Source organism: Buteo buteo, chromosome 13, assembly GCF_964188355.1.
Source record: "Buteo buteo chromosome 13, bButBut1.hap1.1, whole genome shotgun sequence".
NCBI classification, from domain to species: domain Eukaryota; kingdom Metazoa; phylum Chordata; class Aves; order Accipitriformes; family Accipitridae; genus Buteo; species Buteo buteo.
The window spans coordinates 17,052,173-17,076,913 of NC_134183.1; the positions used below are offsets into that span (position 1 = coordinate 17,052,173).

General features: G+C 38.0%; 1 protein-coding gene across 6 annotated transcripts in view; it reads left to right on the top strand.

Moving 5' to 3' along the window:
* Window positions 1-24,741, top strand: part of OGFOD3 (2-oxoglutarate and iron dependent oxygenase domain containing 3) — a 51,371-nt gene that overhangs the window by 9,942 nt on the left and 16,688 nt on the right. For 5 of the 6 annotated variants that reach the window (XR_012652742.1, XR_012652740.1, XR_012652741.1 and 2 more), the window contains exons 4-8: window positions 949-991; window positions 7,404-7,468; window positions 8,070-8,126; window positions 16,364-16,517; window positions 23,749-23,872. Coding sequence is in view for 3 of the 6 variants with exons in the window: in XM_075044895.1 (XP_074900996.1) it covers window positions 949-991; window positions 7,404-7,468; window positions 8,070-8,126; window positions 16,364-16,517; window positions 23,749-23,872 (443 nt within the window). In the remaining 3 variants the exon portion in view is untranslated. The remainder of the gene's footprint in view (window positions 1-948; window positions 992-7,403; window positions 7,469-8,069; window positions 8,127-16,363; window positions 16,518-23,748; window positions 23,873-24,741) is intronic. The other variant, XM_075044896.1, reaches the window with a different exon arrangement.

Sequence of the window (24,741 nt, forward strand, 5' to 3'; positions counted from 1 at the left end):
TTAGCTCTTAAATTTTATGAGCACGTTAACGACAGTGTGCCAATGCTTAAGGTGTAGCACAAAGCTCATTAGCTGAAGGAGGATGGGTTAAACTTTAAAACACTAAACTTTTTTTAAAAGCTATTTTCCATTTTTGCTGTAGTAGAGGCAGTTCTTTCATACAGAGTCTGCCTCGCTCTGTGGGGCATGAGAGTTGTGGGGGGGAAAAAAAAAGGAAAATTAATTAAATGAGTTTTAAAGGATTTTAACTTGGCCTTCTGTTCCATTTGGCCTTTAAAACAGAACAAAGCAACATATACCTTCTTTCAGCTGAGTCTATTTCTGGGTAATCATGAGGTACTGCTGACCCTGTAGTCCTCTGTGAAGGCTAAGTGGCGAGTTTTAATCAAATAGTAGGGGACACAGTCCAATTACGCAGTTAGAAAAGTTATCAGCTTCTTTGAGTGTGACTTGCACTTGATAATCATGTTAGTGGGGAATATCACTGTAATGCTCGAAGGCATAGGCAGCTGGTATGAGTGCTTTGTTCACTAGTCAGGCCGGCCACTCTGGCATTTCAAATTCAGCAGGGCTTCTGATTTTGATGCAGCGTTTCTACATTGTACAGGTTTATTTGTAATGCCACTAAGAATCAAGATCTGGTTTGGGTTTTTTTATGTTTAATCTTACTTGACCAGAATGTATTTGAAAGACAATGTGTTTGGGGGTGTTTTGGGGATTTATGGAAGGGGGCTACAAGCTCAGAAATGTTCTGCAACATAGGTACTTTATTTTCATGACAGGCTGCAAGATTCAGTTTCAAGTAAATGGCAGCTCCTATTAACTCAATCGGGTTATATTTCATGCATCAAATACCACTTACTGAACAGTTATATGTTGTAAATAATGACTTAAAGGACAAAGTAATTAGACTTCAGTTCTCATCTGAGGTTGTTGTTTTGCCTGCAGAATAGCAGAGAGGGGACTGTCCTTGGGAGGATCTGATGGAGGGGTGAGCAGTGTCCTGTTACTTTTTACATTCTTTTACTGCCAAGGCAAGATTATAAATGCATTTTTGGGGCTTGAGGAGAGGAGATGGAGAATTTTTCCTTCCATTCACACTTGGAAGAAAATTTGTTTGCAAAGTTATTTTATCTCCCATTAATACTGCTAGCAGTGTAATTCATACCTTCTGCAATATAGCTGACATTTCCTATTACTCAGTTTAGTTATTTCTAGCACCTCTTTTGAACTGCTTTTGTCTTCTACATCTGGAAACAGTTACTATAGCAGAACTGCACAAGTTTGACTTCTGAAACTAAATTACAGTGGTTCACAGCATCGTGTAAAGATTGTTTTGTGTAGTGACAAAAAATGCCATGTAATGTCTCTAAGTAGACCTTTAAAAATGAAAACAAACACACTTCTCTTCTACAAGCATGTTTATTTTAATTTCTTTCTCCTGTCTTTGTTCTCAGGATATTTTTGTGTCTGAATAGAAACTGTTTCTTGAGTATTTCTAAACACGGCCACTTCTTTAAGCCTCTGCTGAATTAGGGCATATATTAGCAGAAAAGGAGAAAGGTTTCAATGAAAAAGTAAGACTTTATTGTCCTTGTGATTGTTGAGAAAGACCTGCAAAAAAATATAACCCAAGAAACTTGTTTCAGATGGGCAGCACTGGTTAATATATTTAAAAGATTGAAGATTCTCTGTTCAGTTCTGTCAGGATCCCTTGGATTTTTTTTCAGTTATGTGATTGCATGATTTGCCACTTTGCCTAGATTACTCTGCCTTTTGGGACCTCTGGCTTAGCTTCTGTCATTAGTGCTGTCAAGTGGGTTTTCTATCCTGTTCTTTTGGGATCTCCAGGTGATTTTTCATTAGACTTCCACAAAGAGGCATTAGAAGGGTAGTGTATCACTCAGACAGCTTCATGGATTTGGACCACAAAAAGCTAATGTCCAGCTGGGGGTCAGGGAACTGGGGAAACTGAGGCAGAGAAAGCTTGGAAGAGACATGAGGGGAGGTGAATTTGCTGCCCAATGCACTGAACTGGGCAGGGATCCTGACCTGACTTACTTGGACAGGAAGACAGAGTATCAGACAAGTATAAGTCCATCATCTGCATCATTTTGGAAGCATCATTGTGAGTTTTTTTGAAAGGTATGGGGGGAGAAGATTCTGTTGCTGCAATAAAATGTCTGTTAAGAAATCTGATGTCCCTTGAGCGGTCTGGGCTTTGATACAAGCCTTCTGACATTTCTCATGATCTGTAAATGTGAGAAAGTTATTGCATGCTGTTACTTCTTAGGGAAAGGTACAAGAAGAAAGTTGTGTAGTATTGCATTGAGGCCTTATCCGAAATGGTGGATAAACACTGAAAGATGCTAAAAACAAGAGCTGACCAGTGTTTCTAGGAGATCGTGTTTAGGAGAAGCTTTTAAATACAGTCTCTTTACCGAGTTTCTTTTATGCCTCTTTCTCCCCTGTTTTGCTGTTTTCCTTTCTTTTTCGATGTGCATGCTTGTATTCCCCATGTCATGGAGTAAATCTTTTCCCAATGTCTTCACTTAAGCCTTTTATCTTTCCAAATCTCTTACCTACCTAACATACAAAATGTTTCAAGTCTTACTTCATCTAGGTACTTTGCCTGTATGCCTCTTAAGCTTCAAGCTTCTTGGATAAGGTGTGGCTTGTTGCTTTGAATTTCTTAGGCTTTAGAGTATTTGGATAATTCTGTCCAATTATGTCTGTTGTGCTAAGACCAATTTTTTCCTTAAAAATTCCTTAATTAAACAGAAACAAGAGTTATTTATTTTTAATTCTTTCTTCAGCCGCTTTGATCTCTCTACTATTCCAAATAAAACTTCTTCAGATTTCTACTAGGTTGCAGACTGCATTTTCATTCTCTCTGATTTCCTCTTAACCCCTTTTTAAGCAGTGTGTCTGATTTTTTTTTTTTCTGTCATACTTCTTATACTTTGAGTTCACAGAAGTGGATTTATGTCTATGTGTCTGGATACAACTTATTAATTTGAAGAGCTAAAATTGCAGTTTGTGACTCTGTTCATTCTTTCCTCCCTTTGTTTACTGCCCTTTCTGCTTCCTTGTAGTACTGAAGTATAGCACAAAAACTTGTTTCCCTTTCCATCCTTTTGTGTGGAGAAAGTCCTGGCAAATATCTGAATTATGGAAATCTGAGTCATGCCCCAGTTGTCATGCTGAGGTTTCTTTCTAATCTTCCTTTGTAATTTTTTTTAGACTTATTTATGCACACACACAGTGAGGCTAGAAGAGGCCATTGTGATCTTCTAGTCTAACTTTCAACAGAATCCACACAGGAGCATCTTCTCCACCAGTATACTGCTTTCCCTTGTACGTCTCTGTAAAACAGTTTTATACTCTGTCCCTTATTCACAGAATGTGAATTGCATTAGTTCTCTTGATGTTTGCCTCAGCTTAGGTTTTTCTTCTTTATTAAGATAATGACATTTCCCTTTCTTCCCTACCTAATATTTTCTTACACGCTACCTCTGCTTGCATTACCAGTTCAGTCATGACTCATTCATTCACGTCTTTGTAGGTGCTGCCGTCATAACATCTCTCTAGTGTAAATGAAACGACTCATTTACTGTTGGATCTGTTGGCATTTATTTAGAAGCCCCAGAAGAGAAATCTCTTGGTGCAGCCAGTCAGCTGCAGTCTGTTTCCTGTGTTGCAGTGAAACTGGCAGGAGTAGCCACCTAGACCTCCCTCTTGCAGGGGAAAATTAAATTTCTTGATCACTGGGAGAAGCAAACAACCTGTGTAGCTGTGATGCCAAATAAGGGTTTCTGATGTGGGCCCACTGACCCATGCATAGAATGGTCATTCTGGAGACCATATCCCTCCTTATTTTGCTTTCAGCCTTCCCAACCAAAGTCTGAAGTCCTCGAAATGCTGTCAGCTCTGCGTTTTCCACGGAGAAGATAAAGCCTTTGTGTAATACTTGGCCTATCTCATTCCTCTACTGCAGGCTGCGTAGTTTTCTTCCTTTCTAGTTAGCCTCCTGATAGCCCTTAGGAAACACATACTTGTGAGGAGTGAAAGACATACTTGGCAGTGTGTCCTTCACTTTATGTACAGCTGTGTGTTGGTGGGATTATCTGGACTTAACTCTAGGAAGCTGGAGAGGAACTGGTTGTGTCTAATCTGTATCTAGTGTAAGCTTGTACTGGGCTCCATAGTCAAATATCACCAGATTCCATTGCTGGAAATTAAATAATTTCCACAGTAATAACCTGTACCTCTAGCAATCTGAATGCAGTAATAACCTGTACCTCTAGTAATCTGAATGCAGTAATAACCTGTACCTGTAGCAATCTGAATGATGTATAAATTAGATTGGTTACGCTTGTGCCTCATAATTAATCAGTGTAACTTTTAAGAGGCATTACCCTAAGAATGTAACCCTTGTCTGTCTACTCTTGAGATTCAAGTAGGGAAGGGTATTTAAAGGTGGTATTGTTTTGAGAGTCTGTGTAAGACTGCTTGCAGTGACAGCAAGTTTGATGCTGCCCAGGGATTAGTGGCCGTGTACAACCTCCATTGCACTTCCCTCTTTTGAGCTTGAGTGTGTGAGCATTCCCACAGGAGGAGTGGGGAAGGGTTTGAGTGCTACCAGCTCCTCTGTAGGCAAGTAGAAGTAAGTTTTTTGCTTTTTTCTCTTTTGGGCAGTGTGTCTGCTGTTTTCTTTAAAAGTATCACTTAAAACTTTTTAAGGGGTGGAAGAATTGCTGTAGAAGTCAATATATATTTAATGGTTGGCAATCCCTTTTAGTGAGGATGAAAGGCGGGACCTATCATGCTTTGTGAGACGGGGACATTGATCCTTTTCACCATTTTCTGAGAAGTAGTGGTTACTTGCATGTTCTTTTTGAATCCTTTTAGCAGTGAGAGGGTGGAGAATGTGGGACTAACAATACTGAAGGTCCAAAAGAACATATATTTGTGCTTTATTTTTTTTTTTAAAGGAAGTTCAATTTCTTTTCTGTAGAAGTTCTGTAAACCAGGACATTGGGGTAGTTCTGTAAAACAGTCTCTTGGAAATAGGTGTGTAGGTATGCACATTTGCAGTCTTCTGCCATCTTTAGATAAACTTTGTAGAGCTTTCAGCCTGGGAACGCTGACCTGAATTGCAGTCTGACCCTTGATGAGATAGCTGAACTTGAAGTAACAGTGTTGACACAGGCTTCCACCAAGGTATTCTCCTCGGTGTAGGAAATGATGCTGGAAATGTTTAATGTTCTGAAATGGCAGAGGCCAAAATAAATGTGTTTCAGTTTCTTTCCAAGGTAGCTGTTAAACCAATAGCTCCGTGCTCATGTGTAATCAAGTCCCTCTCTGTTTGGCATTCAGTTGTTTTCCTCTGTCTGAAACAACCCCGAAGAATATTCCTGCTTTTTCAGATTCCCTTTTCAGTCTTCTTTATCTGGCACTTCTAGGCTTTATATCATAGCTATTATCTTTTCAGCTATAAATACCTACTGTTCTTGGGGTTGGCTTTTATTGATTCATTTGGTTGTTTTGGATATTCCCAACTGTAATCATCTGGAGCTTGAGGAGTGAGAAGAAATGTATATATTTGGAAAGCATGTTGAAAGTATTTGAAAGACAATTTGTTTTTAAATTAAATTCATCTTTTCAGATGTGTCCCGCTACTTCTCCTTAGAATCTATTTTAGCATGATCACAAGCATATTTTTGAAGCTACATGGGAGCAGTTTTACTTCTTCTAGCTGTAGCTTAGATTATTGTACAGAACCAGAAACTAATAAATGAAAATATTCTGCTTCTCAGGCTTGAGTAGAACTTATTACAAGAACTGCTTTTGCATGAGTGTGAGATTACTTGTTTCCATAACAGTCCTCTGAAGCTTTTGGAGAAATGTGGGAAGGGAAGGTCTGAAAAGCTCATGCTATGTCCACTTGAAAAGCTTGTTGCTTATATATTTTTTTAAGGGGCAAATAAAATTATTTGGGTAGGTTTATTAAAAGAAGGTTGTTATTATACTATCCCTTTTAAATGGAGACTTCAGTGGAGTTCCCCTGATTCAGCTCTGAAGCTCAGAGCAATTCAGCCTGCATCAATTTTCTTTTGCTGAGAGACTGTCATGGGTGTCTTCCTCCAACATGATCCAGAGGAGGAGGGAGAAAAGTGCTTTGAGTCTCGGGATGAATGTGAAGCTGTATTGCTAGCCTGTCAATGCAGCTCTGACACGGCTGTGGACTGATGATTTGCTGCTGCTCATTCACCAGCCTGTCTGCATTTGGGTAAAGATACAAAGTGGCTTCAAACAGTGCTGTTCCAACCATGCCCAGAAATTCTTGTTGCCAGTGAGGTGGAAGTTATCATTCTTTCCAGGCAGCTCACCTAGTGGTTTATTATTGTTTGGATTTTGCTATAATAATGTGAATGGTATGTGGTGCATCAAGAAATGCCAAATTCCAAGATGAGAGCTTTTGCCTGGATATTGTATGTCAAAGAAGTCATTACTTTGGTGCCGGTCAGCTTAATTAATTGTTGATATTTCCAGTATTAAAAAAAAAGACTGCTATTAAACAGTCATATTTTTAAATACTGTTTAACTGATACAAAACAAACATGTATTTTGTGAACAGCAAGGGACATACAAAAGTGTACTTTATTCAATTTAGAGAAATAATTTGGAGTCCTGAGGGGTAGCTCTCTATCCTGGCAAATCTGAGTATTAATCTTTTTAGCTTGGTCTGGAGCTCAACAGAAGTGTTTGGCTTGAATCGGATGAAGAAATGGATTGACTTTTCATATGTAAAAACTTTTCAATCCTTGGTTTTCTTTTACAGTGGTTTAGAAATTGAGGAAAAGAAAGTTTGGCTCTAGTAAGCCTTAGAATTATAATTGTTCTTTTAAACAGACTTTTATGTCCATATTAAATATGAGAAGTATACAGGACCTCATGGTGAAGGAGAATTTTTAATAACAAATGTTGGGCAAGATAAATATTAGTGCTGCTATTTGAGCGCTTCACAAATATTGGAAAATTAGTCATCTTTGTGTGGATGGGAAATGTCTTCAAGAAGGGATCCAGGAACACAGTGTCTTACCCCTAGTGCATGGAGGAAGACTCTGGCAATTCTGCATGTCAGATTTGAATCTCAGGAATAGCAGTCCTATGCTTTTTTCATAGTACCTTAATATTTTGTGCATCTATACATCAAACTGAGGGAGGTTTGTAGTTGTAAAGTAAGCATTAGTATTGTGAACCCAAGTGCTAGAAACTAATATTTTTACTTGGAAGGCTGTGGAAAGTGAGAGCCAACTTGGGACAGTTAAAGGTCATAGTTAAATAATGATAAAACCTTTTCATGCTCATTTTTCCTACTTTTTTGTTTCCTTTCCCAGGCATCAATTTTGGACTTGCACTCTGGAGCTCTTTCACTGGGGAAGCATTTTGTTAATCTGTACAGGTAAAATGGCGTTGTGGCTTCCTGCCTCTCTTGTTATCCTATACCTTCAGTGCTTACTGCCTTTTCAAATTTCTCAAGCCTTGTGGACTGGGGTTAATAATGACAAACTGTAGAAGTTGGTTAGATTCACCACAGTTTCCACAACCAGTTAAAGAGCTTTTTGTGGCATGAAAACCAATCTTTTGTTGAACTGGGCTCTTAGAAAGCTACCATTACCTTTATTCTCAGAGTTCTTCTTGTACCAGTAAATAATAGTATTTTTTCACAGTTATAGTCTAGTTTGTCAGCAGTGGAAGTCAAGTAGTCTGAACTCTTAAAAACTTGAATCCACATGCTTATGTCATGACGTGGGAGGGGACTTTTTTCATGCCTGGGGAATTCCATTAACAATTGCCGTATCTTGATCCTTTAATCTTTTAACATAAAATCTTTTAGCAATGCTTTTGGAACATAATGCTTAAAAGCATTTGTAGGATTTTTTGGTGGTGTTTTCATTTTTTGATTGTGGGTAAAGCACAGATGGGGGGGAGAATATGTCTTGGTATTACTCAGGCAGTCTGATTCAGCAACTCTTCTTTTAGACTGTTGTTTCATTTTTCAGATACTTTGGGGACAAAATTCAAGACATCTTCACAGAAGAGGATTTTGCATTATATCGGTAAAGCGGTAAAGATTGTCAATAACTTCTGAATGAACCACAAAACATAACTTCATAGGTTTTTTTTGTTGCATCCAGGCTGGGAGGGGATTGTCCTTTGGATTCAGACATACAATTGATTTTGCAACTCAAAATAGTAATCTCTGTGAGAATTAAGGTCCCTTGAGGAAAATAAGTAAAAGGACCTGTTGGTGACTACCTGATAAATAACATCTGCTGCTTTGAACTTACCTGCATTACCAATGTCAGGACAGTATTGGTGGTGTAAATGTAATCAGAATGATGGCACCACCACTTATTTCCCTTTCTGCATAAGGGGTTGATGCCAGCCCTGCAAGCAAGGAGAGCTGCTTCATCTGAGTTCTGTGGTTATTTGTTGAAACATTAAAGCTGGGTTGTAAAATCCTTCTACATTAACTCCTATTTAACACATGTTATCCAAGAGTTGTGTTAGATGATAATTACATTAGGAACTTGGAGGTTTTTTGGGTGAAGTGTAGCAAAACATTAAAAATGGTAAAGCAGGAAGTGCAAGGACTTCAAATTACTAATGTTCTGGCTAGAGAAGCAGAGCATACTTTCCCCCTAAGAAGGCAGAATATGAAATAGTGCTATAATGTAATAGCTTTGGCATCTGATGCTTTTAGCTTTCCTGTAGACCTGCTCATACACTTAACGAAGACAACAAACCTAATGAGTTCCATGTGTCTGTCAAGGTGTGGGGCCAAAGTTTAGCAACAAGCATTCTTTGTTGACTAGACACAATAAATCATTAGATATGCATTTCAGTGCTTTCTCACAACTTAAAATGTACCTGACTTGAACATTTTAACTCTTTCTGTCTTTTATTTCTTAGCTTTGAAGGAATATGACCTCCCTCTAGTGGTAGAAATAGTATTAAATAGCCAAATAGGTTTATTAGTATAGTAATTTTATTTGTCTTATAAATAAGCTTTAAGTGGTTAATATTTTATTTGACTACTGTTTTTAGATACTGTTGTCTTTTTAAAGAATTTCATTGATAATGTGTTTACTTCTTCCCCCAAAAATCACAAAAATGAGATGCTTTCTTGATTATTTTTTAACTTTGACTCTATAAAGAAAATACATAGTTTATACCTCACCAAGATAGTGGAGAATATTTTGAAAATAGTCTCTGTTTTGCCTTCCATTCTGTAGAATATCAAAGAATCTGTAGAAATAACATGAGTGTCTGGAGGGCGTGTCTTACTAAAGAATATTTCTGTTTCACAGGAACAGAAACAGTTTTTCAATAATTTTTATGAATTTCTGATCCTTGCACTGTGAGATGAGACAGCTGCTAGGGAATATCAATATTCCATTGGCATTTCATGCCAATATAGGGGATGTTTCAGTCTGCTGGATATCAATCTACCACAAAATATATTATTAAATGCTTCTATTCATTTTAATGGCAGTGCTTTAACATGGACCGTAGTACCTTATGTCCTTAATGAATAATTTTATGCTATTTTTGGGAGCGTTTATCTTCATTACTTTCACTTACCTACCAAGGCCAATTTAAAAATACACTCTTGAGAGAAATAACTAAATGTAATTCATGTCTAAGTATTACTGATTGCAACAATAACAAATCTGAGGAGGCATTCTGAGCCAGGAGGCTGCTTTCTAAACTGTCTCTGTCAAAATTACATTGCTTCAGAATCAATTATAGTTTCTAGGCTGATGCTTTAATCACTATCTGCCAAGCAATTCTTCTTGTTTCACATAATAGATGCATCTTTATTCCAGAAGAGACCTTTAAATCTGGATGCTTGGTTTAAGGCTTGTTTGGCAGAAAATGGCACTATCAAAGATTTGTTCCAAAAATCTTACAACTTCTTAAGGTAGAGACATAGAAGGAGCAGAGGAAGAGCTAATAATGTGCTTTCTCCCTTTATTTTTTCTGCATGTGAGATTTCTGTTAAAACTTTCTGGCTGTAGAAGAGTATTGCCTTGTTTGCTTTTACTGCCTTTGGTGCTTTTCACTGGGAACAGTGTGGAGATGCTGACAAGTGGGCTAGAGAAGTTGTTTAGTTTTGTAAAGCTTTGAGTGTTCCTGTCACTGTATTTGAATCACACTTTGCGGTGACTCCTAACAGTGCATTTTTTTGCTGGTCCAGCAGAGCTTGTATCTTACAAATATTTTTCTGTGGCACTTCTAGTTATTTTACTCAGTCCTTTATGCTGCTGCTGATACATTAAGCTGGCAACTTTACAATCTAGTGAACATCCTTTCTCTTAAGTTGTGTGTTCCTTAGACTCCTAGCTACTTCACTGGATTTTTTTTTTCCTTCCTCATCACCCTGACTCCAAAATAGATTTCAGTAACTGCTTTTAGGGAAGGTGGTCATGTACTCTTTTCAGGGAGTTCTGTTCTGCCTTTCCCCAAGTCTGGCCTGTGCATTTTGATATTATCCAGTGACTCAGTGTAAATGTACAAGGACTGCTGCTGGCAAATTCTGGGAGGGATTCATTTGTTACTTATATTGTTGACTGGGTGCTGTACTTATATATTAATTACCATAGCAGAGCTCTGTTTAGTGTATCTGATTGGAGCCAGGCACACCCTAAGCAGTTTGAGTGATAGAATAGTTGCTGTGTTTATGAAAATGAATGCTTACATTCTACAGCATAAATAACTATTTTCTCTGTAGCTATAGTACACCAGAGCTCTCCCAACAGTTTTTGAAATATGGGGGACATGGAGGAAAAAGTATGATGAATGAGTTGACCAGGATCAAGAAGGGAGGGGAAGCTCCTGCCTGAGGCTCCTGCTTTTTCTGGGTGCATATGAGAAGTGACTGAGGGAACACTGTGGCTCTTGCTGTACCAGATCCAAGGTAGCCAGAATTTCTGGGCTCTTTCATTGCTTTCTTGATAGCACTTTCTAAGCTGAAATGTGGCTTGCCTTGTCATGTGATTTGAACCTGAAATATGTGTGTTTGTCCTTAAGGGTTTTACCAATAGACTATGTAGGCTGTGTCTGGAATTGCAGGGAAGGGAAGGGAAAGAAAAACTTGTGGTCATGATATTGATAAATGTTGAAATGGCCAGGTTAGTGGAAAGCAGGCTGTACGGAAGAGTTTTTATAGGCTAAAAAGGGACTTTATACTATTTTTGAAAACAGCTACGTGCTGTATTTGGCATACACTGGGCACAGAATGAGCTGAAGTACACAGATGTATGTGTTCAGATACATGTTTTATAGGATTCTAGGGAACACTTTGATCTCTAAAAAGTCATGCCTTTGCTCCTACTGCAAGGTAAATATTTGATTCCCATGTATAGAGTTTAATTTGCTATTGCAAAGAGGGACATGCACTTTGCCTTTGGCATCAAACTCGTCAACGGATCTTTTTTACACATTCTTACTCCAGCTACAAGCTAAGATCACCTTGTCATTAGTTACGATAGTGCAATGCAATGTTTTCTGTTAAGATCAGCGTTCTGCACATAGATTCCCCTCCACCCCCTACATTAAGCATAAATTCTTTTATACTTTATGTGGCTTTCTTAAACTTATTTTGAACTGCAGCCACTTACATATGACAAAGTGAGAAGTCCTGGTTGTTATTCACATACCTTGAGAAACAGTCTTCCCTTGCATATTTTCCACTTTCTTCTCTAGGTTATAGTGCCTATGTATTTGACTTGACTGATGCCACATTATTAGAAAATAGGTATTAAACACTGTCTATGTGTAGAAATGATATCTTTGTGCTGGCTCAACTAGGAATTTCATGGACTTTCTGTAGCTTTTGAGCAGTATGGTAGATATTGGAGCAAGAAAAAGCATTTAGGCACTCAAAAGGTATTCCTCTTTCTCTTTGGAGTTTGCTTCCAGCAAATCTTTGCCATATGGGTTATTCGTTCAAACATCAGTGGAAATCTGCAGTTTATTCATGACTGATAAGCCTTTTTTTAGTTTTTTTTTCTTGTTGATTCTCTATAATTGGGTTTTTTTTGTACTGCATTACAGCACAATTAATGTTGTACATATTTGTAGGCACAGTTTTTCCAGTTTAATAGTTTGTATTAAATATAAACTGCTTGGGCATTTGTTGGAGATGTATCAGATGACACTTTGTGTATCGCAATACTATTTCATGCTTAATTTAAAAGCCTCCACAGGATGTGAAAAAATAGGGAGGCAGAAGTGGCCTGTTAGTCTTTGCTCCATCATATATGTTACATAGGTTTCTGTTGTACCTCTTAAATTCAAGCCTGAACTTTGGGAATACCCAACTTACAGCAATGTAGATTACATGTATTTTTTTGTGATGTGTGTACACTGGGGAAGAAAAAAAAAAAATCCAGTCTTGAATATTTCCATTCTGTCCCTACCATTTCCCTTTAGAAAGGTCATCCTGTGAAGGGCCTGTCGTATCAGCAAAGCTTGCTGGAAGGAGATCTTGTTTCCAGTGACCAGTACATAACTTTGGGTTACTTTGGTTTTTTCATGTTAGATTTGGAGTTCATTGAAATTAATAAATGACTTCCTACTGACTTCAGCATGTCCTGGATTAGGCTCTAAACAAATAATTTGATTGTTCCCCAGCTGTCACAAATATGTTTGAGAGCACTGAAGGCAAACTAGAAGATTAAGCATCCTCTCCCCCGAGACTTAACTTTTTTATGACTTTGCAGACTGCACATCAAGCAAAGTTACTTTTTGCTTTGTTATTTTCAACTTGTTGTTATAGGCAAGTTAACCCCTCTTGCTCATTGAGCTCTGATGTGAATAGTCAGTATTCTTTTGCCTGTTGACATTTTTCCTGAAGGCAGGCTGTTGCTATAAACTTGCTCCGTGGACATGTGATATCATGGTGTGTCTGTATTATGTGTTAGCACAGGTCTAAGTGCAAAGGGTGGATACCTGTTTTCTGAAGCCTAGTCCAAGATCTATGACAATCAGTGGGGATTTTTGATAGTTTACCATTTGTTTTGTTGAATGGCAAATTATTTATGTGCATAAAATTCATGTTAGTCTGCTATATATGCCATGATTGTCTTGATTAAGTTTGAATGATGCTGTGATAATGTAGGATGACAGTTTATAGGGAAGCAAAGGCAGGAGCACATAAGTCAACTAAAGAAATGCAAGGTTCACACTTCTTGTCACCTCATGCACTTGAAGAAGCTACTGTGATTAAAAGAAATACTTGAAGCCTATAGTGCACAGGGAAATAAGAGGCCAGCAGTATGCTTACACACCCAAAAACAATCTACCTGGGTCAGCTTACAGCAGCTCCTTCCACGAGACCAGGATAGCACTTAAAGTTACGCTTTTAGACCTGTCACCTTAACTGCTTCATTATTCTGTCTACCTATTCACTACTTGCCCTGCCTGCTTGATTTATAAACAGGAAAAATCAAACTTATCCTCTGAAAAAATGCTTATTTTCTCTTTGCAGCATACTTAAACTGTTGAGTTTATTTTCCTTTCCTTTTGGTAACCCATTGGCCGGTCCAAACCAGGTAGACTTTTGGTTGCATTTTTTTGTCTATCAGGAAGAGTTGAGTAGAGCTTTGCTTTCTGCTTGGTTTGCAAAACATGCAGTCTTGCCCAAAGCCATTGCACATAAGTCTCAAAGAGGAGTGAAGCTTTAGCGAAGCCTTATAAACACCAGGCAGCAAATCTTAATAGAAAGCTTTTAAAAGTGGAAAAGGAATCAGCCTGAAAGAGGAAGCTGTACTGCTTAGAGAGCAATAGAACTACTAGAGATTTAAAGTTATGTCAAGACTATGGCCTAACTACTTCAGAGTAGATATATTCCAGCTGGCTGATGCAAGTGGCCAGCCGGTGTCAGAGCCAGGGAATATGCTGCTTTAGTGTTTGTGGGTTAGGCTATTAATTCTTGTGTTGGGTTGTTCAAAGTGCCAGCTGTCTTCAATTCATGAAGTGAAATGAGTAATTACATTTAATGGTTTTTGGGAAACATAAGGCAGCCTCTTCTGTAGTCCTATTTCTTGGAAAGGAAAGAGACAAAGATCAGGCTCCCACAGGCATGAGAGGAAGGACCTGTTGATCCTTTCCTGATGTCAGTTTTACCAGCTCTACCACTATGTAGCTCTCAACTTGAAACCTCAGTTCATGCAGCCATGTAAATACCTGAAAATCTGAGCTCTAACTTCATTTAATGGTTTTGATATTTCACATGTAAACTAGCTTGAATTTAATTGAGCTTGAATTGACTCCTAAAGCTTAGACCCCTAAAAATGTAAAGTGAGACAGGTTAAAAATCAGATCTGTATGTGTTTTTTTTTTTATTTTTCTTTTTGGTGAGGGACAAGATGTGAAAAGAATGAATATTTAGAATTTTTTTAGTACTTGTGGAAATGGTTTTTAAGAGGTGACTTTCACAGCCTAACACTGTAGGTCTGGTTTTAGTCCTGTCACTTCTTTTTAGTCACTGTTTAAGTTCCCTAGAGAAATACTTGGGAAAAACTTTTCTTGAAAATTATGCTGAAGTTTAGTACTATCCAGTGGAGAAATGTCTGATGCAGAAAAGATGCAAAACTACTAATTTAATTCCATGCAGAACTTCAGAGGTGTGTTTACTCAGAATACCTTGTTTGCATGCTGCTTTTGAAGCACTTTGGAAGGAAGACTAATACAATAGCTAAGAATGTGTTAAAGTTGGGAGAAAACAATATAAAGCTTTTGAGAAGCATAGAGGATTACATCTTAAAAACCCAGCTTTTTCAGTTCATCTCATTGTGTTATTGCATTCTTTGCTAGTTTTTAAATTTCCTCAAGGTTAAATACTAGCTGTATGTGTTTACTGGTGAGATGTGCCAGTGGTATTCTTCATTAATCACAAATCTCTTCTCTAAAAGTGCCATTGACTGAACTAAGGCTGGCAGTTCTAGGTGGTCATGTTCTAGCCCTTTATGCAGCAATACCTATCCTGAAGGATGGATGCTGCTATATAAGCAGTTCTGTATAATAACATATGTGTGATTATTAGTCTTCTGTTTTCATAATCATAAAAATAAAAATCCTGTTCTTTTCTTCCTGTTTCCCAAGAAACACAGGGATAGCAAAGGTAGAAATAGTTGGGAAAGACATCTTGCATTCATTTTTAAGGAAAATCTAGTTATGATACCAATACATATGTTGACTGAGAACCCTGAGTTACACGGTGCCAGATGCTTGATCAGTTAATTTAAAATTAGTGTAAAAATAGCTGAAGGTGCTCCAGAAGCAACCCTTTATTGAAGATACAACTTTCTAGTTATATGCTTTGGATTAAAAATATATATGTGAAAGACTTTAATCTTTTCAGTAGTTAATAAACAGTGAGATATGCGTGGAATTTTTCAGGAAAGCAGACTGTTTACACAAAGAAATTCTAAAACCTAGGCCACGGGGGACAAATAGTTTCTTTTTCTTGATATTCTGAGAATAAAAAGAAAAACCAAACCCAAAGCCAACAAACACCAACCCAAAACACTGCGGGGGGAGGTCTCTTTTTTTTTGTGTAGTAGATCTCCTTTATTTAAGGCAAAATAAGAGGGAAAGTATGGGTATATGTTTCCCATGATTTATTAGCTAAGGAAGAAGCTTAGCTCTGAAGAAGCAGTAACAGTAAATGGAGAATACAGGAAAAGCAGGAGAGGTGTGTCACTGTCCTGGTTTCAGCTGGGATAGAGTTAACTGTCTTCCTAGTAGCTGGTACAGTGCTGTGTTTTGAGTTCAGTATGTGAAGAATGTTGATAACACTGATGTTATCAGTTGTTGCTCAGTAGTGTTTAGACTATAGTCAAGGATTTTTCAGCTTCTCATGCCTAGCCAGGGCACCTGACCCAAACTGGCCAACAGTGTATTCCATACCATGTGATGTCCCATCTAGTTTAGGAACTGGGAAGGGGGGGGGGCGCAGGGATTTGCCGCTCGGGAACTGGCTGGGTGTCGGTCGGTGGGTGGTGAGCAATTGCCCTGTGCATCATTTGTACATTTCAATCCTTTTATTACTACTGCTGTCATTTTATTAGTATTATCATTATTAGTTTATTCTTTTCTGTTCTATTAAACCATTCTTATCTCAACCCAGGAGTTTTACTTCTTTTCCCGATTTTCTCCCCCATCCCACTGGGTGGGGGGGGAGTGAGTGGGCGGCTGCGTGGTGCTTAGTTGCTGGCTGGGGTTAAACCACGACAGTCGACAGTCACTTAGCACGCTGTATTGTATTGTGTTGTGTTCTTTGCAGTGATGTGAGACAGAGAATTCAACAAAGGATTGCTCAGGCGTTTGGTATCAAGTCTGCTTCCATGTACCTGACTAAGCCAACGTTCTTCTCAAGAATAAACAACACTGAAGCCAAGACAACACATGATGAATACTGGCACCCACATGTTGACAAGGTAAGTAGGAGTCTGAGATAGGATGCAAATGTTTCCTGTTATTATGAGATCACTTTAAAGTAATTTTGCATTAAACAATCAGTCAAATGTGTTTGAAAACTGATGCTTGTAAAAATCCTTTGGGGGATGAACCTAATGGAAGGATAAGTGAATTTAGAAACTTAGGCTGGTACATTCTTTTTATTTTATTTTCTCTACGTTAGTTCTGCTAGAATTAATGAATTGTGTGAATGACTACTCAGGAATCTCCTTTGTCAGAAACATTGATTAAATCGACCTGCACTTACAAAGTGTTTCAGTTCCATCAAACCTGTGTTCCCAGTTAGGGTATCACTTTCAGCCAGGTCTAGCAGGAGCTATTTCTAAGTGGTTAGTCAGTCACTATTGTTAGTTGATCTGAGCCTTTTGATAAATGCTTAACATTTATATTTCCGTTATACCTGAATTGAGGCTTTTTTACTGCATGTTCTTCAATGGGGATATGGTACCCTCTTTTAATAATTTGATGTTTTGTTGGTTTTGGAATGGAAGTATTGTGACTTTCTTTTAACTGCCTAGCCTTCTTTCTATCTGTGGGCTCGTAGCTTAAGACTTTGCATTTCTCAATGGACTTAAATGATTTGGGATTGGTATTGAGTTTATTTCTGAACTTAACAGAGTTCAAAGGTTCTGTGCAGCATAACAGAATACAAACTAACAATGGAAGAATCAAATGGCAAAAAAACCCCACCAACAACCAAAAAAAAAACCAAACCACCAAACCAAAACCCAAACCCCCTAAAATCAAACAAAAAAAACCAACCCAAAAACCCCAGAATATGCACATTTTATGTCTTCAGGATTTAAAAGTTATAGTTATGGATCACTCAAGATGGAACCCAATAAAACTTGTCCCATCAAAATCTAAGTTACACCTTGGTGCTAGAGTCTGTATTTGGGTAGTTTACCTTGAAGTCTATGACCTGAAGCATGTAAGATGAAAAATCAAACGGAAATATTCCTTGCCTTGAAAATATTTCCTGGGAAAAGTCAGTCTGAGAGAAGTAAAATGTCTGTTGTTGCTCACAACATTAGTGTAAGCTCCTGTGCCCTTTCTTGTCATGTAGGCAGAAGCAGCTTAAATTTAGAAAACATGGTGACAATGATGATACCTGATACAGCCACTGTTCCAAAGAAGAAAGTAATGCAGGGTGGAATTTGCTGTCACTGACATAACAAAGACAAGACCAGCTTTTGGATTCTTTTTGTTTAAAAAGCTGTCATGTAAACATTGAATAGGAGTAGACCTAGGACCAGAGGTGGTAGGGAAGATTTTGAGATGCAGATTATTTTGACTAGTGCTAGTAGGAGCTGGTTGTAGGAAGCGAATTGTGCTGTTGGGGTTCATAAGAATTCCATCACTTGTTGCGCTCATTTCCAAGGGACACCAAATAAACTAGTGATTTTGGTTGTGTGAAGTGCAATAAATTCATAGGTTCCTCATAGTTCTTCCACACTTTCAGAGAATTGAATTTGACTGCCACAAGGGAAGAGAAAACGGTAAATTTCAATAGCTGATGGCTACTTTCTCTACTTCTTTCAGCCCAAAAAAGTGTATTTTAGAATTTCAGACTCTGATTTATTACTATAATGAGATGTGCATCTGCACAAGCATTAGGCTTGCCAATATTCTCTTTACTCTTTTCTGCATGTGTTTTGTATTGGTAAATGAATAAGGTGGTTGGATAACCTTACAATTAAGTATTTCTACCTAAATATCTACTATAATATACAAGTTATTTTGTCATTTAGAAGCAGATCTGTTTCCATGAAGAGAATTTGTTTCCTTTGTAGAAGCTGCTTCTCTGTTATGGCATCCTGACAGTGCCTGTACATGATGGACAGCAGGCTAGATGTTTTGCTGTTTTTATCCATCTGTTTTTGTCCACGTTTTGTTTGTTATCTCACAGGCTGTCTGTTCAGGGAGCAGATACACCAACTGACAGGCCATGGCTTTTTCTAACTGCCCCCAGCTTCAAAACCCAAAACAAACACAAAATGTGGTCTCTTAAATTTGCTATGCATAACCTAAACCATAATAGTTTCTATACTGAATAATTGGGTAGTCGGGTGGTCTGATTTATGACAGTAGTGAAGAGATAATTATCCCAGTTGGAGCAGTTACCAAACACCTTGTTCATAATCCTATAGAATTTGCACCTGCCCTCCCCCCTCAAAAAAAAAAGTATACCTGCTGTAAAATATGAAAATATAACTTGTGCTAAATTTCAGGGTATTTTCTGAGAGAAGTGTTGTCTAAGTAACGCTAGGAGTGAGAACTGTAGCTTGTGCTGTTTATTTTAAGTGCTGCTTGAGCTCATGACTTGGAGGTCCATTTCTCACTCTTTGGTCTTCACGTGGAGCAAATGCTGTTGCCAGTGCAGAGGGTGTTGAAGAGAGAGGGACAAGCCACTATGGGCTGTGGTCGTTCTTGTGGAAACTCCCCCAGCTTAGCGGTTCATCCCTTCTCTAGGATAAAGGACTTCAGCTATTGCCAGCTAATACAGTTACTTCTACGGTTTAATGATAGCAGTTTGCGTTGCCTGGTTGAAAATTCCGAGTTTGAACCAGGCTAATGATGCCTTAAATAGGGTCTGATGGAGATACATCCTCGATCCTGTTCACTTCATGTCCATCATGCAAGTCCAAATTACGTCATCATGTATCATTGCTACTGGACACTGGCCGCTTTCACTTCTGGTACGTCATTCACTTGAATTGGCACCAGAGGATTAATTTGAATCTTTTCTTTGCTGCACAAACAAGCCTCTAATTCCTCTCTCCTCTCTAACTTCTGTTTGTGTGTCAAAAGGTCTGGTATTATTTTCCCCTAAAGTGCAATTGGAACAGACCTATCTGAATGTAGCGTTCATGTATGTGTTTGCCAGATCATGGCTTACAGAAAATGTTATAGTATGTGTAGAATATAAGTTTGCATGTAACTTTAGCCTACTCTAGGTGTACATTATATATATCTGTATCTATATCATTATGTGTTTAGAAGGAGGTAAAAAATAAGTATTTATAGCTGATCAGGCTATGCAGGAAACTGAACCCAAATAGAACGTCAGTAGGTCAGAAAATATTTCAGAGAAGGCTAAATAGGGTAGACAAGTTGTGTAGCTTCACAGGTTGTCTTCAGGGCAGTCGGCCTGCCTTGTATTTTAATTTCTCCAACAAACTAAGTTTCACCTACCACTTCAGACTGCAGTTGAAAGCAAGGAAGAAAAAAAAATGCATTGCTATTGATCAGAGGCAGGAAATACTTCCCAGATAAGAGCAGTAGTATGCTTATGTAGACTCCAAAACAAGTGTGAATACTAAGTAGTTGAAGAAAGATCAATAAAATTCAGCATGTTAAATATTTTGCCAGTTTGTTGGATGCTTTTGTGTTGTATCATTATTTATGCTTTCCCCTTGGAAAAGAACAAATTACTTTATATATTTCTGCATAATAACTAAAAGGTGAAGGTTTCTCCTAGAAGACTTAAGGATTTTTTTTCCCTGCCTCTTTCCAAAAGAAGGTTAAAAATAAGCCTTTGAAAAAAGAATCTCTGACACTGTTGGTTCAAGGATGTAGGCTTCTTGGAACACACAAATACCCCTCTTGCATTTTTCCCTATACTGCTGAGTCTGTTGCAATTATATCTCTCAATTTGAATATCCTTGGCTTGGAAGATTTTAACTGCATAATGGAGTAGCACAGATCTATTGTGTCTGTATAACACTTTTTTTTTCCCCAAAATTTACTTGATTTTAGTTATACAGGAATGGAAACCCTGAAATCACCCAAATGACTCATTTAATCTTGTTGAATTTATAAGCAGCTAAATCAAATAGAGTGTTGGCTTAAGATGTGGAGCTTCATCTTGGATGGAATTTGTGTGGAACTGAGCCTTTCAAATGTCTGATTTATAATGGAATTGCTGTTGCACACTCAACTTTGAAAGCAGTATAGTTCTCTAATAGAAGTGATGCAGGACTTGAAGATTTCTGCAGTCCCCTGCCTGGGCAAGGATCCTGTCATCCTTCACAGAATTGTCAGGCTCCACCATAAGATCAGTTTTGGTTTATCTTCCTTGAATTTTTTCTATCAGAGCTATTCCAGGACTTAAGTGCAAATTTTCTAAGATTTTTTAAATTAGCCTAAACTTGTTCATGATCAGTTTATAGCTATTTTCTTTCCCTCCTCCCGGCTCCACCTCTTCCCATCCCCATGTATTTATAGGTAGCAATCATATCCCTTTTCAGTCTGTCTTTCTCTAAGCTGAACCCAAGAACTTTCTTTCTCTAAGCTTGAAGCCAAACCTTCAAGTCTCCTTACCTGTGATATGCTCTCCATCTCCCTAACCCTTCTAGCAGCCCCCTTTCCTCTGGCTGTTGAATCTATCACTGATAGCAGCTGCTCTCTGTTCTAGCAGACTTTTCACTCCCCCCCACCCCCCTGTTAGATATTTAATGAAATACATCAAAAGATCTTACTTCTGCCTTAGGACAGCATTGTCTTTGAAATGCGAGGAAGTTTATGCTTTGTCTGCTCAAACCTGCTACCTTGGCTCACCTACAGCCCCTTGTAATTCAGTGACATGCTATTTGGTGTCTTACACATCAACTAAATAGATACTACCAATATATAGAACATTGGAAGTAGCTATCAAGGCTATTTTTGTGATTATGTGCACAAAGAGACAGGTAGGGGCTTACAGGAAAAGAGCAGTTGTGACTTAATTTCTGCAAGATATCATGCTAGACCTATGCTAATAGGAAAGCGAATACATGTTTGTATTTTCTTCTGCAATGGAAAGCAGAGGATGCTGTCATACATATCTTTCTTAGTAACTGCAGGCCTGTTGCATATTCCTACAACTGTTGAGTTGCATATAAACATGTGTTCCTCAAAAACCCAAGGGTGCCACACTGCAAAATGTGTCTGGCTAATTCTGACAATCAGTTGTATTTATAATAGTCTTTAAAGAAGTATCATATAAAAATCATTATGAGCATCTGCCATTAAATATTAGCTGTGTTTGACTTATTTGGGCAAAGCGTGCTCAAAAAGAGCATATTAACTGTATGAAGCGTCAGGCTGAATGGAAATCCCTGCATTTTTTATATTGAATTGTTCATAAGGAGCTATAGAAACTTGATTTACTGTGGTGTGCCTGTATGGCTTATCACCTGGTTTTAATAACAGCTTTTCTCATGTAGTTTGAACTTCTGGTTCAATTATTAACCTTTCTGGTATTGGAAATCATTACCAGGGTAAAAAAGACATTTGATATACATGTGGGAGTTCTAACATTTTAAGTAACTTGAGTATAATTTAGTGCCTCCTTTCTATAGTGTTGCATTTCTTGGGCATGGCTGCCTTCTGAGAGTTAGTAATGAACAAGAACAGGAACAGAAAAGCTGTCTTCCATCGCATATTTGGTTCCCCAAATTAGTCATCTATAGAAATCAGATGTGTTTGGTTAGGCTAAAATGGTTTGAAGTTAGCTCTTAGAAGTTCAGAATTGGTAAATCCACCTTGGAGAGGATGGGGAGTGTACTGATGGAGCAAAGATTGCTGCACCGCTGTAGGGTTCATAAAAACAATTTTAAGGCATTAGACTTGCAAGTATGAGTTGAACAAACTTCTTTACTATGCTAATGCCTTCACTGGCTGGAAGACTTCCTTAAACTGAGTGGGAGTTCTATCACAAAATCAATGAAGGTGAAAATAGCTTTGCAAAGCTGATTGTGTGAGGAGGGCTGCAGAATAGCTGTTTCGAGGTGCAGCAGTACCACATGCTCATTAATTCCCATTTATTGCCTTGTATTGCTGTGAAGGTCTGGGTAAACATGGGGAGAAGGTAATCACAAAAACATTTCTTTCTATGAAGGTTTGGGTAAACATGGGGAGAAGGTGATTATGAAAACACTTCTTTCATTCTTGTGATTCGGACTGTGTAGTGCAGCATATCACCAGACTTGGCTTTTTTCCTTTAAGCCCTTATGGTCAAAATAATAAAATAAGTAAGAATGAAAATGTCTTCCTATTCCATCTGCTGCTATGTTCTCTTTAGTCATTGCCCTTACAGAATAATATGTACAACTGCTGTTGAGCCAAAATTTAAGTGGCTCTAATGAATGTAACTTAAAATAAAATTGAAAATACTTAGAAAGCTTCTAAGTTTGGAAGTAGCACCTACCTCTAACAGTCACCAGGTCAGTCAAAACACTCTGCAAATACAGTACTACTGTGCTGCACATGTCAGTGTTTGACAGTGTAATGCAGAACTTGATTGAGTTGAAATACTGTAAAGAAATTGGAGAATACAACCATTGATTTTAAGTATATTTTTAATTGTTGGTGACATGCAGATATGAAAAGGAAATATTTTCAGAATCAGCTAAACTCAGTGTTAAATATTTAGATAGCTTCACTCAGAGCATTAATACATAGTGTTTCTTCTCTCCATCTTCAACATACACATTGAGCAAAAATAATACTTTAGAAGGAAGGAAAATCACCTTGTTATACTTAAAAATGGGATGTTTGGTCTGTAGGCTGAGAATCAGAGACTTTGAAAGTCACATTTGAAGGTTTTTAAACAAAACCCGTATGGAAGAGAGTGGAAGTTCCTCCAACAAATGCATGTTTACTTGAAAGGTCTGATTCACTGTTACCATGAAGCTCCTGCATGGTAGCTGGTGAAAGAGTAAAAGGTGAGGTTTCTGGAAACCTATAACCATGATTAGATAATGATGGAATTAATTAGTCAAAGGCTGTTCTTGGGTCTCAGTAAGGGTATGGTGAAATTTTATCTTGAAATAGTATAAATAGATCTGAGCCCTTCTATATTTTTGATACAATGCAGAGGTGTAACTTCTGACACTGTGTTGTTTTTTGCTAGCAGTTTAGTATGCTTAGGATGATAGAAATTGCTAAGAGCACTTCTTTAACAATGGAAACTGTAATAATAGAAATATAAGCATAACACGCTAGTCTTGTATGTAGTGTGTGTGTGTAAACAGAATAGACTAATAAACATATATAATTTCTATAAAAGAACGTTCTCAGCTTTCAGAGACCCCTTTATGAAATACATGAAAACTGGAAAAACCCACCAGATCATCTGCGTAATTATTTGTGCTCTGCGGAGATGGGAGTAGAATTTGGTAATGTTTGGTAATGTTGTCTTACTCCTAGGTGACTTACGGCTCTTTTGACTACACTTCACTGCTCTATCTCTCTGATTACACTGAAGATTTTGGTGGTGGACGGTTTGTGTTTATGGATGCAGGTTCCAACAAGACAATAGAGCCCCGAGCAGGTAAGAGTCTTGGTTTGCCTGCACTGAGGCAGGCCAAATTGTGCCATTTATTAACTGGGTGGGCTCACGGATATAGTGGGACTTGGTCAGCAGTAACTGTGGAATAATGTAGCATTTTGTCTTCAGATTGATTACATAACGAGTAAAAATTAAAAAAGGTTAAAATGTGGCCACAGTTTGAAATATCTGGAGTTAAGCCTTACAAAACTGTAGGGCTTAGAACTGCAATCCAGTTATGACAGCTTAGCAGGTCACTATGCGTCAAGATCAAAGATAACTGATGACTACAGCAAATGTGAAATAAAGCAATTTATTTTGGACTGTCTGGCCTGAAATTCCATTGTTGTTCAAGGAGGGGCTTAATACCCTATAATTGCTGTGAGCTGGGTGTGAAGATGATTGATTACCACAGCTCTATTAACCTGCAGTAACATGATGAACCATGGTAACTTGGTTATAAGTCCATACGTGCTTTCAGTAGATCTGACAGGGATGAGCATTCTGATGGCTGTGAGTTATACCAAAAAAAAAAAAAAAAAAAAAAAAAAGGCTTTTTCCTTTAAGGGCTGGCTTAAAATTTTTCTATTAAGTGGATTATTTGTAACTAGAATTATTTTGGGGCAGGAAGAAAGAGCTCAGCCTCAACTCATCTGTCTGGCAGGTGAGTACTGAGCTTACAGCAGTGTAACCTTTTTATAATGCAAGACTAGTCACACTTTTGCAGAAAAAAAAATCAAGGGCAACTTTATATTCCTACTGGGTTCTGTCTTTTTTTTCAAGATAGAAAAGATGGAAATTTAGTCATTTAAAAACAGCCTCAGTAATTGTCTCCTGACAGGCATTACCCCAAGCAGAACTGACTTCTGACT